The following is a 16780-nucleotide window of genomic DNA, read 5'->3' on the forward strand; positions in this document are numbered from 1 at the left end:
GGTGGGAGAACGCCTTGGCCTCAGTTTCCCTGGAGGAGAAGGGCTGAGGGTTGGCGCTGTGGTTTGCCTGTTAATCCCGAGCTCAGCAGATGCGGGGCTGTTTCTGGCCTCCCTTCCACCCACCCACCCACCCACTCACTGTATCCTCCAGCCAGATAGAGCCCCTCCCCCTCCGACTCGGCCCCTCCCAGGTGCCCGGGGAGGGGGCCGTCTTCACCAGGTGGGTCCTCCCCATCCCAGGGAGCAGTGCGGTGGGCTGGGCTGAGGGCCCCTGAGTCACGGTGGGAGCAAGGCCATCTGTCGTTGTCATCTCCGTCGGCAGCCATGTCCAGTAAGTACCCCATGGCGTCTCCGCTGCCGCCTGGTGGCCCAGACCCCGTCTCTACGGGCTGCGGGGACCATCGCCGGGGTTCCTCATGGGGCGTTGGCAGAGTTGTGTGGTTGTGGCTTGGAGGGATCTGCCCTGGGAGGACACCTGGCCCCGCTGCTGGACCGGGGATGGGGGTGGGGGCACGGGCGGTGCGGCGGCCCTCTTGTCCTCTTCCGAGAACCCCAGACCTTGTCACCCGGGACCCCTACGGAGGGTCCCCACCCCACCTGGTATCTTGGAGCCGATCGAAGCCCCCATGACCGCTGCCGGGAGGGGTACAGATGGGTGCTGCCCCCACGCCTGCTGGGGAGGGGTAGTGTCTGCTCTCTGGATGCGTGCTAGGATGCCCCCAAGGAGATCTAGGCCTGCTGGGTGCCCCTCGAGCACGGCCTGCGCCCGGGGCAGCGCAGGCGCTGTCTGCCGCATCGTAGCCACAGCCGCAACCGCAGCGCAGCGCAGCGCAGCCGGAAGCGCGGGCGCTGCCCGCCTCCTTCCTACATACAATTTCTAGAGTAGGCCTGGCGTCCGGAGAAAAACACGCCCACCGCCCCCTCCCTCCGCGCCTGGTTCCTTCTGCACATGCGCAGACGGACTGCCCACCTTTCTCCGGCAGGGCGCGCACCGATAGGAGCTCGCAGCCGGGGTCAGGTGTTCAGCATGGACCACAGGAGCTGAAATCGGGGTGTTCGCTGGTTTGCCCCCAGAGGAGAGGGAGAAGGAAGCGGCACCACCCCAGGATGGCGGGTGGGCGGGCAGATGCGTCACCTGTGGTCGCTGTGGCAAATGGCCATAACTCAGCACCTTAAAACGACACGAATTTATGACCCACAGCTGTTGGGCTCGATAGCCCTGAGTAGGTCGTACGAGCCCGAAATCCCGCCTCCTCGAGCGTCCCAAGGCCCCTTCCTGTGTCTTGCGGTCTCTCTTTCTGCCTGGTCCTCACGGCTCTGTCCTAAGAACACCATGGCTCGCTGGGGCCCTCGGGCGGGGGCGGAGGTTATAATGCGCTCAAGCGCCAGCCAGAATGATTTTAAAGCCAGCCAAAATGGTGGGGGTTTAAGTCCCTTGGGGTCTCTGTGCAGAAAGGCCCGGCAGGCGCTCTGCTTCCGAGAAACCAGCCTTTGGCAACCCCGCAGCGCATAGCTCGCCTGTGGCTAGCACAAGGGGTCACCATGCGAAAGGGTTGACATAGTTACGTGGACCCCTAAGTGATCACGGGTCACCTTAACCTAATTCAGCTCGAGGGCAGCCAGAGAATGCCATCTCCACCAGGGCGGGCGGAGGGCGCACTGAGCTGTCGCCAAGGGTCTCTGCAGCCCCCTCTGGTGCTTTGGGACCGCGGCGCGGGCGCGGGGTTAGTGCCGCGGAGTTGTGAGCTTAGAAGCCGTGAGAGGGCAGGGCGTTAGGCTCCAGTATGGACGGTGTTTGCCATAGCTCGCGTCGCCCTGCCCGGATGCGTCAGGTTTTCCGTCGTTCCTCCCCAGAATCAGTCCGCCGCTTCCTAGTCTGCCTGATGGCTGCAGCCCCTCCTCCGTGGGTGACGCTGATGCTGGGATCTGAGAAAGGACTCGCAGAGTTGCCAGCAGCACGAGCACTCGCTTGCAGCCTTTTGCTCCAGAAGGTTCCACGGCACAGGTTCTGGAGGTTTGAATGTGGCCATCTCTCAGCATGGGAGGTGGCGGTGGTTAAGAAGCTCTCAGCTGCTGGCCACAGGGTGGACAGTTCCAACCCAGCCGCCTCCTGTGGGGCAGCTCTACTCGGCCCTGTAGAGTTGCTCAGAGCTGGGACACTGTGCATTTCCAATTGGGCTGCGGTTTCCCCGAGCAGATAGTTTTGTGTTGGTACAGGTTTCACACCCATCCGTTTTGTTTCAACTCACACGGTGCCATCCCCTCAGCGGATCGTCGATCACACTCAGCTCCCAGTTTCAGTTGCTATCCCTCCGCTTTTCCTGCCCCTGCCCCTGGTAAATATGACACTTTTGTTCTCAAACGGTTGGCTGTTGTTACATAGCGCTAGTCAGTGTGTTGTACTGTGGTGGCCTGTGTGATGCTGGACGCCATGTCACTGGTATTTCAGATGCACCCCACGGGAGCAGGTTTCAGCCAACCTTCCAGACTAAGAATAAAGTGGGGAGAAAGAGCCCCTGAAAACCTTATACATAGTATCCAACCCTTGTCAGCTGTTGAAGGCCTAATGAATGGAAGCAGAACTTTGTCAGAGGTGGTGCAAACATCTATGAATAATCAAAAGGTGCAATGTACAGAGTATGACTAGGAAAATTGGAATCATCAAAATGAAATGGGATGCATAAAGACCAGTATTCTAGGTGTTCAGGAGCTGAAATGGACTGGCAGTGGCCATTTGAATCGGGGCATCTTGGTTTCCGAGCTGGGGATGACACAGTCCAGAGGGGCAGCGTTGCATTTCACCCTCATAGAGGGCGTGCTCAGGCCTACTTTGAAGTACAATGCTGACTGTGATAAGATGAGACCTATGTGAATTCAAGGGAATTTGATCAGTACAGCGTTTTCAAATTTATACACCGACCACTAAAGCTCATGTGGAAGAAATTGGAGAATTCTACCAATGTCTTCAGTCTGAACTTGATCAAATATATCATCAAAGTGCACTGATAATTATTGACCATTGGAAACAAAGAGGAAGGAACAATCGTTGGAAAATGTGGTCTTGCTGATAGGAAGCTGGAGATCACACGATAGAATTTTGTGAGACCAGCAACTTGTTGATAGCAAATACCTCTTTTCAACAACACAGTAACTCTACACATGGCCTTCCCCAGGTGGAATGCACAGAAATCAAACCAACTCGATCGTGGGAAGCGACCATGGAGAAGCCCCCTATCTGCAGCTAAGATGCGGCCAGGGGCCGCCGGCTGTGACACAAACATACAGGTTCAGGCTGAGGCTGAAGAAAATTGAAACGTGTCCACAGAAGCCCAAGTAGAACCGTGACTGTCTCCCAGCAGAATGTCGTGGGAAGACACCAAGAGCGTCCTGACGACAGCGGCAGTCGTTCAAAAGACAGGAAGAAGGCAAGCAAAGGACCCGGGTCTGGCATCAGCTGGATGTCAGGCTGAAACTCGCCCTGAGTCGTAGCGCAGCTGACGCAAACGCAGGTAAAGGAGACCTCACAAAGAGCTGAACAGAAAATGTCAGCGGACAGGTCGAGAAGATAAGGTAAGATATTAGATTAAAATATGCAAAGTCCTAGAGTTAGAAAACCAAAAGACAAGAATAAGCTCAGTAATCTTAAATTGAAAGAACGAAAGAAAAAAATTCTAGCCTCCAGTTGCCATGTTGAAAGATTCTACGGGCAAAATGTTGAGTGATGCAGGAAGTACCAAGAGAAGATGGAAGGAATACAAAGTCGCTGTGCCAAACAGAACTCGTGGACAGTCACCATTTTGGGAGATAGCATATGAGCAAGAAAGAACCAGTGGTGGTGAAGAAAAAAATCCAAGCTACACTGAAAGCATTAGCCAAAAACAAGGCTCCCGGGAATTGGTGGAATACCAATTAAAATGTTTCAGCAAGTTGCTGAAGCACTGGAAGCACTCAATGTTTTATGATAGAAAATTTGGAAGATAGCTATTCGACTGAGTTGAAGAGATTTATATTTGTGCCAAAGAAAGGTGACCCAACAGTGTGTGCAAATTATAGAATATCATTAATATCCACTCGAAGTAAAATTTTGCCGAAGATCATCCAGCGAAGATTACAGCAGTGTATTGACAGGGAGCTGCCAGGGATTTGGGCTGGATTTAGAAGAGGACATAGAACATAGAGGGATAGCGTTGCTGATGTCTGATGGCTCTTGGCTCAGAGCAGAGAATACCAGAAAACTGTTTACTTGTGTCTCACTGACTGCCAAGGCATTCAACTGTGTGGACCACAACAGGCGATGCATAGCCTTGAGAAGCATGGGATTTCCAGAACACTTCATTGGGCCCATGCGGAGCCTGTGCCAGGGGCAAGAGACAGTTGTCTGACTAGAACAAGGGAATGCCATAGGATTTAAGATCAGGAAAGGAGCACGTCAGTCTTACCCTCCCACCGTGCTTACCAGTCTGTATGCTGAGCAAGTCATCAGGGAAGCTGGACTAGATGAAGACACGTCAGGCTTGGAGGAAGGCTTACGCATTACCTGTGGTAAGCAATGGCACAGCCTTGCTTGCTCATAGTCAAGAGGCCTTGAAGCACTTGCTGATGAAGACCAAGCATTGTAGCCTTCAGTACGGATTACAGCTCAATGTAAAGAAAAGCTACATCCTCCCAGTAGGACCAGTAGGTAACAAAATGATAGATGGAGAGAAGATTGAAGTTGTCAAGGGTCTCTTCTTGCTGGATCCACAATCAGTGCTCCTGGAAGCAGCAGTTGAGAGATCAAGACACATTGCATTGGGTCGGGGTCCTCAAACTGTTTACACAGTTCACGGTCTCTCAGACCTGTTGGAGAGCCGGACTATAGTTTTTTTAAAAACTATGAACAAATTCCTATGCCCACTGCACATATTTTAGTTAGAAGTAAAAACACCCGGCGGGCCGGATAAATGTCCTCAGCAGGGCGCATGTGGCCCGTGGGCCGTAGTTTGAGGACGCCTGCACTGGGTCAGTAAGCTGCGTGAGGCCTGTCTTTGTGAACTGGCCAGCATTTCCAGCTGCAGTCTGCTGCCCAAGACCTCTTGAGCGTGTTGGAAAAGGGAAAGGGTGTGACTTTGAGGACTAGAGTCTGCCTGACCCGAGCCATGGTATTTTCAGTGGCCTCCTATGCATGTGAAAGTTGGAGACTGAAACCGCATCTGTGCGTTTGAATTGTGCTGGAGAGGAATATTGACAGGTCCCTGGACTGCTAAAGAACGAGCACCTCTGCCTCGGGAGACACACAGCCAACATGCTTCCTAGAAGCAAGAATGCTGAGACTTATTCTCAATCTCTTCCCTTGTTGTCAGGAGAGCACATCATGATTTGACACAGTGGCTGCAGCAGTGGGCTCAGGCCTGGGAACAATTGCGAGGCTGTTGCCGGACGGGCAGTGTTTTGTTCTGCTGTACTTGGGTCGGAGCTGACTCGGCCCCTAACAGCAACCACCACAGCATTCTAACACAGGTGCATTCCGTTCAGACCTGCGTGGGGCTCTCTGACGACCAGGAAGCCTGGTCTCCAGGGATTGTCAGTTGAGTTCCACATGATTCCCCCAGTCTGTTCAGGTTCTTCTCAGGGGGTCCTTCTCAGAGCACTTGGTTGTGCCCACCGGGCACATCTAGCTTTCTTGTCTCAGGGTTTTAGAGACTGAGGTGTGTGTGAGCCATAGCCCGTTGGACTGTTCGTTTCTATCTGTCTCGTGGGTCTCTGCACTCTTTCCTCTGGTTGGAGAGACACCTCAGCCGACTGCTCATGAGCTTTTTAAGAGCCCAGTGGCTATGCCTCGGTTAGGAGAGAGGCCATTGTCTCCGTGAACTCTCTACCCTTTCACAGCAGTGTTCCCTGAGGCCAGGGGCCTGCTCCCCTAGGTCCAGTGCTCCCCCACCCGCTTCTTCCCTACCACATTCATGGATCTGAATGTATATTAACAGGTGGTGTAGCCCAGCCCAGTACCCAGCAGCAGTCAACACTGTCGTGGGGGCAGCCTCCTGTGTAGTGCCGTTTGCCTCTGTTTGCTTGTTGCTCAGTAGGCCCCTGCCCCTGACACTTCCTGCCGACAGCTGTGTGTTGCCTTCCCAGGCACCCAGGTGACTAGGGTGTAGTGTGTTCCGGAGCAGAGCACCAGGCCACTTTGGAAACTGCTGGCTTTCTCCTGGGCAGCCGAGCTTTCAACCCATGTGCCACCTGGACGCCGGTGATGGTGACCCCAGACATGTCCTGGCCGGAGATTGTAAGGGCTGCAGCAGCCGTGACTCTGTCCAACACCTGCCTCCAGCCCCAAAGATGCTGAGCAGAGTGGTCTTGGGCAAACTTCCTGTTTCTTTTCAGAGGTGTGGGGGTCCTCAATGTGGAGTGGCGGGGGGCAGGGCAGGGCCTGTGGGAGGTCCAGGGCGTCCTTATCCCTGCTTTATCAGCCATCGTGGCAAACACCTTAGGGCAGCGGTTCTCAACCTGGGGGTCGAGACCCCTTTGGGGTCAAACGACCCTTTCACAGGGGTCACCTAAGACCATCTGAAAACATATTTCCAATGATCTTAGGAACCGAGACTCCGCTCCTCTGTCCATCTCCAGGCGGGTCCACCCACATGCAGAAACGTCCACGTACAGGTACCCAGCGTGAAAACTGTCACCCATGCGACACCCTGCTTCAAGACAAAATTTCGTGTATTTGTCATTAAAAATAAATATTTCACAATATAGAATGACATATTTTTGTGACTCATCACTATGCTTTAATTATGTTCATTTTGTAACAGTGAAAATACATCCTGCATATCAGATACTTACATTACGATTCATAACAGTAGCAAAATGACAGTTATGAAGTGGCAACAAAAGTAATGTGATGGTTGGGGGTGACCACCCCATGAAGAACTGTAGGAAAGGGCCGTGGCCTGAGGAAGGGGGAGAACCACTGCCCAGCGTCCTTATCCTTTTTTATCAGCCATCGCGGCACTGCCTTTCTGCAGACAGGAAGGAGCCTGGTGCTGAAGTGCGGGGCTGGCTTCCCTCTGTCCCGAGGGGGTAGGAGGGGTCACTGGATATGTCCAGCTGTGGCCTGGTGTGAGAGGAGCCCTTCTCCGTCCTCTGTGTGGGTCTGCCAGTTAGCAGGGGTGTGTTCATGGCGAAGTGACCACTGGCACTCCTGTAGAGCTGTGTGAGCCACACCAGGGCCCTGGAAGGGGGTGTGCATGCGCGTGCGCGGTGTGGACTCTACTCCTGGGTCCACTTAGCGCCCAGCAGCAGGACCAATGGAACCTTCTAGGTCTTATTTGCAGTCACTCCTGGCATCTTATTGTTGGGCAGTTCGAAACCACCATCAGGTCCTCGGGAGAGAGTGGGCTTTCTATTCCCGTAAACACAGCCTTAGAAACCCACTGGTGTGTGTCTTGCGGGGTGGGGGTTGCTGTGAGTCAGCATTGATTTGATGGCAGCAAGAGCTTAAAAACAAAGTGAAGGCATACTTCTGACAGATGTATGCCCTCTTTCGGCTCCCCCCACGCCTGGGGCGCTGGCTCCCAGGGTGCGAACACAGGCCCCATCCTCCCAGCCGAGCTGCGTGAGCCCATCATTGCAGCCTCCCTGCCAGTGCAGCCTGTGGGAGGGCTTCCTCTCTCGCCCACATTCTGCCCCACCAAGCTTGGTGCCCACAGCCTGTGTGAGTGCGTCTCCCCACCCTGGCGGCATCTCCCATGCTGCCCCCAGCACACGTGGACTCCCTCCCTGGTGTATCCAGTATGCTTGGCAGGCTTCTTGCTTTTTATATTTTTATTAGACTTTTTTAGAGAGGTTTTAGGTGTCAAGCAGTCATGCAGGAAGCAAGGGGAGGGGGCGTTCTGTGATACTAACATTCATCATGAGGCATGAACATGCTACCTTTGTTACAACGGGCTCACGCTGCCTTGTCCTTGCATGGGTACTAAGATCTGCAGTTTCCATCATGGTCTCTGTTGTCTGGTCCCCAGGCTTTTCACAGATGCATATTGCCACATGTCTGCCATTACAGTGTCTGATGGAATGCCAGATGTGGGGGTGAGTGCTCGCAAGCAGAAGGTAACCCACAGCTCGAGGGTGCCTACGGCTGCTGTGCCTTTAACCCCCCGGTGCACAGGCTGCTGGAAGCCAGGTCCGTGGCTCTGGTGCTTCATCTCCAGAGGCTCAGCTCCCCACTGTGAGCTGGGTGGTGGACAGCCCCCCCAAACTTGTGCCTGCTGCCACAGAAGGGACTCCAGAGTCTCCCTCTGTTGTCTGCCCAGGCCACTGACTGCCCCTCCTCCCCTTTCCAGGGCTGGGCTACGATCCCTACAACCCCGAGCTGCCCCAGCCTCCGCCTCCGCCACCGGCAGCGCAGCGAGAGAATGGCGCGCTGGGCGGCGGGGATGAGCGCTCCGACATGCTGGAGCTGGAGCTGGTCAACCAGGCCATCGAGGCCGTGCGCACCGAGGTGGAGCTGGAGCAGCGGCGCTACCAGCAGCTCCTGGGCTCCGCCAGAGCGGGCACCGCCGCGGAGGCCTCCGCCCTGGCACCCCGCCGACCCGCCACGCCTGCCGCCGAGCTGGGTGATGAGGATGCCTTCCCGCTCTCCTTCGACTACCACCCGGGTGGACGCAGCCCACTGAGCCCTGACGCTGGCTACCAGCCCACTCCGCTGGCCACCCCTGCCGAGCCCGGCGGCAAGTATGCCCTCGGGAGGAGCCCCCCGGGCCGTGGCGGAGCCCTGGAGTATGTGCCCAAGGCTGTGGGCCAGCCCCGCAGGCATGGCCGCCCGGGCCCCAGCAGCAAGTACGTGGTGGACAACTCCAGGCCAACCACAGACCTGGAGTATGACCCGCTGTCCAACTACTCGGCCCGCCTGCTGAGCCGAGGTGGCTCCAGGGAGGAGCGCCCCTCCAAGCGGGCACGGGGCCCCCCTGGCCGAGAGCCCTACGCGCCGCCGGCACCCAAGAAGTACCGCGATCCCTTCGGTGGCTGCGATGCACGCTTCTCAGACTCGGAAGATGACGCTGCGGCGGCTTCGGGGCCAGGACCCACCCCTGCCAGCCCCCCTCGGGCTAAGGTGGGCCCCAAGAACCAAGCTCCTGGGAAGCCACCTTGCAGGCCAGGCCTGGAGCCTGAGGGGGGCCTTCGGTTGACCAAGGAGATGGCGGTGCAGTGCGATGTGGGCGACCTCGGGCAGCCCCCCCAGGGCCAGAGCAGAAGGCCCCTGGTCACACCCAGTACTCCGTCCCCCGCCGCACAAGAGCGGGGGGCCACCAAGGAGGCAAAGTCCAAGAAGAAGAGACGCCCAGAGTCACGGCCCACCAGCCACAAGGACAGTGTCCAGAAGAAGGATAAGAACAGGGACAAGGATAGGGACAGGGACAGAGGGAAGTCGGTTGAGAAGAGAGGCCCCCGGGGCCAGGCGGAGCGGCCAGACGGGACCAAGAAGAAGCCGTCCTCCGCCACGGCAACAGCCCCCACTTCAGCCAGCTCAGGGAAAGGGAGGCCTGAGCGGCCCCCGGAGCCCCGGCCAGCCCGCACCAAGCGGGGGAGACCTGCCCCCTCGGGGAAGCTGGCAGCGCGCAAGGCCCACTCGCTGGACGAGGGCGGCGCCCGGGACACCCCCAAGCTGAAGCGGCGTGCCCTGAGCCACGCCGATCTCTTTGGGGATGAGAGTGCGGATGAGGACCCGGGGACCCCACGAGCCTGGCCCCCTGCCCTGCCCAGCCTCAGCTCCAGCTCCAGCTCCGACTCGGACTGCAGTCTAGGCCCCACGGGGGCGCCCGAGCAGGGCCCACCCAAGCGGCTCAAGGCCTCCCCACCCCGTCCAGCTGCCCTCTCCCCATCCTCCTCCTCCTCCTCTTCCTCCTCCTCCTCGGGGGAGGACGTGGACTACGCCGCCCTGGAGAAGGAGGTGGGCTTTGACTCGGACCCTATGGAGGAGTGTCTGCGCATCTTCAACGAGTCCACCAGCGTGAAGACCGAGGACAAGGGCCGGCTGGCCCGGCAGGTGAGGGCCCTCTGGCGGCAGGCTGGTTGACCACACTGCTGTTCCAGGTCGTCCCCGCCCCTTCCGCCCCTGTCCCTCCCAGTGGGCCCTATCTCACTCCTCTTCTGGCTCCCACCATGGCCGCGGGGGTGCTGCCTTCAAATGAGGCAGGCTCAGCCTGGGGTCCCTTTGCTCCCCTGGGTTTCGGGGTGTGGAGGGATCCATCTTCCTCTTGCTGGGGGATCCTGTGCTGCAAGGCCGAGTGTGCACTCAGGCTGCCCACTGTGTGTCCCAGCCGCCTCCGGAGGAGAAGGCCGAGGAGCGCGGCCCAGCCAGCCTGACCACGCTGTTCCCTGGGCAGAGGAGGAGGATCTCGCATCTCGCCAAGCAGGGCAGCGAGGTGAGGCAGACGCAGGCCGCCTGGCGCCCTCGGTCCCACTGCACGCAGACCCTGGGCGTGGAGCCTCAGTGTTTCGACTACTCTCCTGCAGGCAGAGCCCCCCAGGAGAGTCCCGGTGGCCCCAGTCCGGCCCCCGACTGCCCAGGAGGCGTGCTACCGGCGTGCCCAGCAGGCCCAGCGGGAGTCAGCCAGCTGGCTGCAGTCGGCCCCCAGGCCTGTCGAGAAGCCCTCCTCCGTGCACCTCTCAGCACCCGGCGAGAAGAGGCGGATTGCACACGTGCCCAACCCCCGGCTGGCTGCAGGTGCGTGGGCCAGAGGGCCCTGGAGCGGACTCTTGGGGGGCTCCCTGTGTGTGGTTGTCCAGATGGGGTGGGGCCTACCCCTGTCCACACTCTCCCAGATGAGGCTGTGCAGGTGGCTGTGTCCTTGTCCCTATCCCTCTGCTTGACTGCCCCACGGTCACTGTCTCCCGTCTGCTGTGTCTGTCTCCCCCACCCTGAAGGCCATCCTTCCCCCCTCTAGCTCAGGCTTCTGCCGGGGCAGGTGGGGGTCCACACAGCCCAGAGCATCCCAGCTGGGCTCAGGGCCTCCAGATGGTTTAGAGGTGTGCCTGGCAGGCCCTCCCACGTGTGAAGTCCCACCTGGTAAGGGGTCCATGCCAGTGATGCTGGTGGCCTTAGGAGCTTGGTCTGTGGTGGGATCCAGCTGCCTGAGTGTGGGGGAAGGTGGTGAGGTCCAGGGGGAGGGATGGGGGGGTGGGCTGTGCATGTAGAGTTGGTTGGAGGTTCTTGGAGAGAGCTCTGGTCTTCCCCTTGGGAGCCCTGGGGACAATTCTCAGGCAAAGCCACCCCACTCTGTCTTTGGAGGCTTGTGTGTTGCTAGGTACGGAGACTGGAAAGAAAGGCCTGTCAGTCAGCTGTTAAAAATCGGCCAGTGAAAACCCCATGGGTCTCAAGGGGCAGATCTGTAACTCGCCAGGTGGCGGTGGGAGTGGACAGTGTTTGCCCCGCTGTGCACGGGATTGCCTGCAGTTGGGACTGTCCTGATGGCAGCTTGCAGTGATGGGGGGGTGGGGTGGGGGGCGGTCACGCAGTGGCCTCCTTTGCTCCAGCCTGTGGCGTGTCCCTACAGCAGCCCTTGGCCTGTCTGAGGGCTGTGCCTCCCCCGAGGGGCTGGGCACTGCACAGGTTGCTTAGGTACTGTGTTCCTGCAACTGCACACTGAGGTGTACCTCCCTCAGGAGACCAGGAGTCCGCTGTGGCTCTGACCTCTGCCTTAGAGACCTCTCTTGGGTGGCTACCTGCCCACCCCTGCCCCCAGCCCCAGGGAAAGCTGCCTGCAGCGTGGCAGTGCTGGCCCTCTCTGTGGTCACAGTTTCCTGGGGCAGAGGTTCTGCAAGGACTCCAGCCAAGACCCTTCCCCGTGGTAGAGCCTCAGTCAGATATAGGGTTGGGGCTACCAGGCGACCCTTGGTGACATGTGCTCCCGCACCCTTCTGAGCCCCAACCACGTGGTCCAGGCTGTGGATCCTTCCCGGCCTCGATGCATCGGACCCCCCAAAGTCCAGGGGCTCACTGGTGACCTCAGGGCCATGTGTGCATGCCCTGAGACTGAGATCCCTGTTGGACCATGTGGACGGGGTGGCCTCTGGCGAGGACAGGGCAACATGTCGGGCAGGCAGTGTGGGACAAGCCCCTCACAGGGCAGCCCGTGCCCTGTCTGAGTCCCGTGGCTGCTCCCCAGGGCCAGGCGGGTTGGGGAGAGGTTGGCGCCTGGTCAGGGATGGAGGTCCAGCTCTCCAAGCAGCACCTCTTCCCTGGACCTGGGCTCTGAGCCAGCTGCCCCAGCTTCAAACACACAGGTACACATGGTTGCACATAGCCACTTCACCACACACACACACACACACACACACACACACACACACTCCCACATACACATTCCTACCCCTCATACACATGCCTGCCTCTCACCCACACGTGCACACGGACACACATAGTTACACACCCCCATACCCACGCACATACATGCCTGTTTTGCACACACACACCCCTGCACATACAGGCATACCTCTCTCCCACAGCCATACGCACTCCCCTGCACACATATCCCACACACATAACTACCACTCTCTCTGTACCCCCGCTCACATAGCGCCCCCCCCCATTGGGCAGAGTCTGCAGCTTTGTGACCTCAGTGGTGGGCGGGGCAGAACACTCGGCCAGCCTGTCACAATGACTGGTCTCCATACCCTCGAGTGCTCTGCCCAAGAGCCAGATGTCGGTGCCTCAGAGTCAGGGCCCTGACCATGCAGCAGCAGCTGGCCTCGGCTCACACTGCCCCCCACAGCGCCCTGCCAGTGGCCCTAGCGCCTGACCCAGCACCCCCTGCTGCTGACGCCCCCCTGCCCCCTTCGATGGCCTTACCCACATGCAGATAGAGCCCGATGTCCCTCCCTAGCCCGAGCTGCAAGCCACGGCACCCAGGCCTGGGCGGCGAGATGCGCTTGCTGCTGGCCCTGAGCGACCACCGCTGCCTGGTGCTCCGCAGCTCGGTCATGGGCCTGCTCGCAGCTTGCCCTCGTGCCCCCTGCCCCTCTGCAGCCCCCACAGGTGCCAAACGGAGCCTGGTGGCCAGCAGCAGCCAGCCCACTCACGGCCCCGAGCCCAGCGGGCAGTCCCTGAAGACACGCACCCTGGCAGGCATGGCCTCCAAGACCACCTCCACGATCACCCCCAAGAGAGTGGCCCACAGCCCATCGCTGCAGGTGATGTGGTGGGGCCGGTGGGTGGCTGGGCCGAGAGACCATCCTTTCTGCTGCTCACTGCCGCCTGCCCGCTCTGCTTCCCTCAGAGTTTAAAGAAGCCCATTATCCCCAAAGAGTTCGGGGCCAAAGTCCCCACGGCCATCCGGCAGCGCTATCTCAACCTGTTCATTGAGGAGTGCCTCAAGTTCTGTCCTTCCAACCAGGAAGCCATCGAGAAGGTGGGCCGCAGCGCAGGCTGTCCCCCTGCTCCCCCCCCCACCCCCCCAGAGAGCTCCCGAGTGGACATGGTCTACTTGCCAGCTAAGAGGTTGAGAGGCACCGAGTCCTCCCTCAGCCTCAGAAGGCCTGCCTGGGGCAGCTCCCTGTGGACAGGCCTGCGTCGCACAGCTCGGGGTCCCCCAGCCCCTCCAGCCTGGTGTTGCCTTGCTTGCAGGGCTCCGGGGGATGGGAGGATGGACCTGAGCAGTGTGCTCCCCACCCTCCCACCCCCCGCAGGCTCTGACGGAGGAGAAGACAGCGTACGACCGTAGCCCCAGCAAGAACATCTACCTGAACGTGGCTGTGAACACACTCAAGAAGCTGCGGGGCCTGGTGCCCAGCGCCTCGCCCGCGCTCAGCAGTGAGTCCCTGCGGGGCCCTGCACCCACCCACCCACCCGCCCGTCAGAGCTGGCTGGGCTGCCCGCACATTAGGCTCTGGGGAGTGGGGTGGGCATGTGGCACCCCCTGAATGCTCTCCTGAGGTGCATTAGCACAGCACTGCCCCTCTCCACGAGCACTGATCCCTATACCCCACGGCATCCCCTGCCCCAAATTCACGAGGTCCTCCCTTGCAGGAGGGGGCAGGTCATCCCGTGTTACCCTGCTGGTTTTGGGGGCAGCCATCGGGCAGCATGTGTGTGGGGGTGCTGAGGGCCCAAACTTACTCTGTCCAGAAGCCAGTGGCCGGCGGTTGGTGTCCCACGAGGTGGTGCTGGGTGGCAGGCTGGCTGCCAAGACCAGCTTCTCGCTCAGCCGTCCCAGTAGCCCCCGGGTCGGAGATCTGAAAGGTGAGTCCCTGGGCCAGCCCATCCCCCCAAACACACTGGCAGCGTGGCCCTGGGACGGGAGCCCTGACAGTGGCCCCTCGGCATCCACGTGCAGGGGCCGCGCTGTACAGCCGCCTCAAGGAGTACCTGCTGACCGAGGAGCAGCTCAAGGAGAACGGCTACCCCTTCCCCCACCCCTCCCGGCCCGGCGGGGCCGTGCTCTTCACCGCAGAGGAGAAAAAGCCCAAGGACGGTGAGGGCCTCAGGGCGCCGTCCCCCACACCTGTCCGCCCTTCCTCCTGGTCCCCCCTCCCCTCTGGGCTCCCCCTGCTGCTCTGCATCTGCCTACACCTCACACCAGGACTCAGCCTAAATCTCATCTCCCCCACCCCAGCCTCCTGCAGGATCTGCTGTCGCTGTGGGGCCGAGTATCTCGTGTCCGCCTCGGGCCGCTGTGTCCGCGCTGAGGAGTGCTGCTACCACTGGGGGCGGCTCCGGCGACACCGAGGTGAGGGCTCCCCCTCCTCCAACACCCCGTTCTCTGCTCCTCTGTCACAGCAGACAACCGTCTCTGTGAGGTGGGTGGGGGACAGGCGAGAGGAGGGTACCACGGGGGACATTCTCCTGGTCCACACACCTGCCCCTCTTATGCCCATCCGCCTGTCTCTGCCACAAGGACCTTCACCTGGGACCCTGGTCTGGCCCTGCCACCACCCCTCATCAGTTCCAGGGCTGCGAGCAGAGGGGCCTGCACTGGGGTCAGTGTCCAGTCCCAAGGCCTCTGGCTGCCCCCCCAGACCACCCCTTAGACCAGCGCTAGGGTCGCCCACCGTGATGGTCTGGCTGGTCTCCTTAGACAACTGTACCAATTGCCACCAGTGGGTGGTGACAGAACAGGAGCCAGGGGAGCCAGGGCTGTAGTGGGAGCCCCAGGACCATGCCCCTCCACGGCCCAGGGCCTGGAAGTCCAGGTCAGGCCCCCACCTTCCGGGTCGCTGTGCACAGGAAGAAGGCTTTGGATCACGCTGCCCCTGAGGGATCTCTGCAGCCAGCCAGGAGAAACCCCACCTTTCTAAGGGGATGTGCCGGCGGGCCTTGTGTAGGGCAGGGAAACCCAGCTAGTTTTTAGTGGTTGATTTTTAGAGCAAGCCGAGGCGATGGAGTCTGGCAGTGAGGTCACGTGCACACTCCTCGGTGTCCCCGAATACCCCGAGACCCCACTGCTGAGGTGGCGGGTGTGTGGTTGGTGCATTTCATAAGAACAGGGAGAAACGGCCCCTTTCCAAGCCAGGCTCTTCCCTCCCTGGCGGAGGATCGGGACTGGACAGACCTGGGGATCACGGGGGTGGGGTGCGGGGAGGGCCAGCTGGTCAGTCGGTGTGTGTGCCCGGCTTGCCCTCCCACAGTGGCCGGTGGCTGGGAGACTCAATACACATGCTGCTCGGCTGCCATTGGCTCCATCGGCTGCCAGGTTGCAAAGGTGGGTCTCCCGGGCCAGCTCCTGACCTGCTCGCTCCTCCTGCACCGCCCTTGGGCCCCGCTTGCTCCCTGCAAGGAAGCCCAGAGTTTCCCCAACTGGGGAGGGGCTGGTGACCTACCTGCCTGTTCCCAGCACCCTGAACAGACAGGCTGCTGTCAGTTCCCCAGGGAGGGGGAGAAAGGGGTGTAGCGTATGGAGACCGACACCCAGTAGGAGGCTCCCAGGAACCGGGGTGGCGGGGTGTCCTGGGGAGGTGGTTGGCGGCATGGTGTCTGCCACTTGAGGGGAAGGGCAGGGGATTTGGCCGAGCAGGGGAGGCAGTTGTGTGTGACGGTCTCCCTCAGACACTGGGGGCCTCCACTGAGAGTGTATGGAGGGTGGTGATGGGAGGCAGATGTCCCAGCTCCGCTCACGGCCCTCTGCATGCATCACCCTGCCCCCCAGCAACACGTGCAGGACGGCCGGAAGGAGAACCTGGAAGGGTTCGTGAGGACCTTTGAGAAAGAGCTTCCGGAAGACACTCACCCGGGAGTCTATGCCCTCGACTGTGAGATGGTGAGTGCCTGCAGTCTGCCGTGATGAGGGCGGGCTGTGCCAGGGCTGCTGCGGCCCCCCACCACCACCACCCCCAATTCTCTAGGTTGCAGGATAAAGAACAGGCAGATGAGCAGTGTGACCCTGAGCCTAGTCCCAGGGCCTCTCTCCCAGCACCCGCCAGCCTGCCCTCCCTTCACACACCTTTGCAGTGGGGGAGGGGCCTACATCTGAAGCAGAGCCCAGTGCCTGCCCACCCCCTCAGCTCCTGGGCAGGGCAGGGACTCCGTGGAGCCTGGCCAGCCCAAGTGCATGCGTGCATGTATGTGTGTGAGAGAGGAGAGGGCGGGCAACTGGCAGGCAGCAAGGCCCTGACCTGCAACCCCCCTCTGTGGCCGCAGTCCTACACCACGTACGGCCTGGAGCTGACTCGCGTCACTGTGGTGGACACAGACATGCAGGTGGTCTACGACACCTTCGTCAAACCAGACAATGAGATCGTGGACTACAACACCAGGTGTGTTCCGCCCACCCCCTCTCGCTGCACGCTGCCACCGCAAGGCCCCTCC

At 60.0% G+C, this 16780-nt stretch overlaps 1 protein-coding gene across 1 annotated transcript in view; it reads left to right on the plus strand.

Annotated features, from left to right (window-relative positions):
- REXO1 (RNA exonuclease 1 homolog) overlaps positions 1 to 16777 on the plus strand; it is a gene marked incomplete at its 3' end in the record, with an annotated part of 25676 nt that extends 8899 nt beyond the window's left edge. Inside the window, exons 2-14 of the mRNA XM_045300037.1 lie at positions 192 to 331; positions 8322 to 10024; positions 10299 to 10403; positions 10495 to 10705; positions 13007 to 13170; positions 13257 to 13388; positions 13666 to 13789; positions 14105 to 14218; positions 14313 to 14450; positions 14592 to 14705; positions 15604 to 15677; positions 16122 to 16232; positions 16613 to 16777. Of these exons, the coding sequence (XP_045155972.1) occupies positions 192 to 331; positions 8322 to 10024; positions 10299 to 10403; positions 10495 to 10705; positions 13007 to 13170; positions 13257 to 13388; positions 13666 to 13789; positions 14105 to 14218; positions 14313 to 14450; positions 14592 to 14705; positions 15604 to 15677; positions 16122 to 16232; positions 16613 to 16777 (3295 nt within the window). The remainder of the gene's footprint in view (positions 1 to 191; positions 332 to 8321; positions 10025 to 10298; positions 10404 to 10494; positions 10706 to 13006; positions 13171 to 13256; positions 13389 to 13665; positions 13790 to 14104; positions 14219 to 14312; positions 14451 to 14591; positions 14706 to 15603; positions 15678 to 16121; positions 16233 to 16612) is intronic.
- Positions 16778 to 16780: the final 3 nt, after the last annotated feature.

This window comes from Echinops telfairi, unplaced genomic scaffold (genome assembly GCF_000313985.2).
Source record: "Echinops telfairi isolate 266 unplaced genomic scaffold, ASM31398v2 ScPeMD7_7459;HRSCAF=8497, whole genome shotgun sequence".
NCBI classification, from domain to species: domain Eukaryota; kingdom Metazoa; phylum Chordata; class Mammalia; order Afrosoricida; family Tenrecidae; genus Echinops; species Echinops telfairi.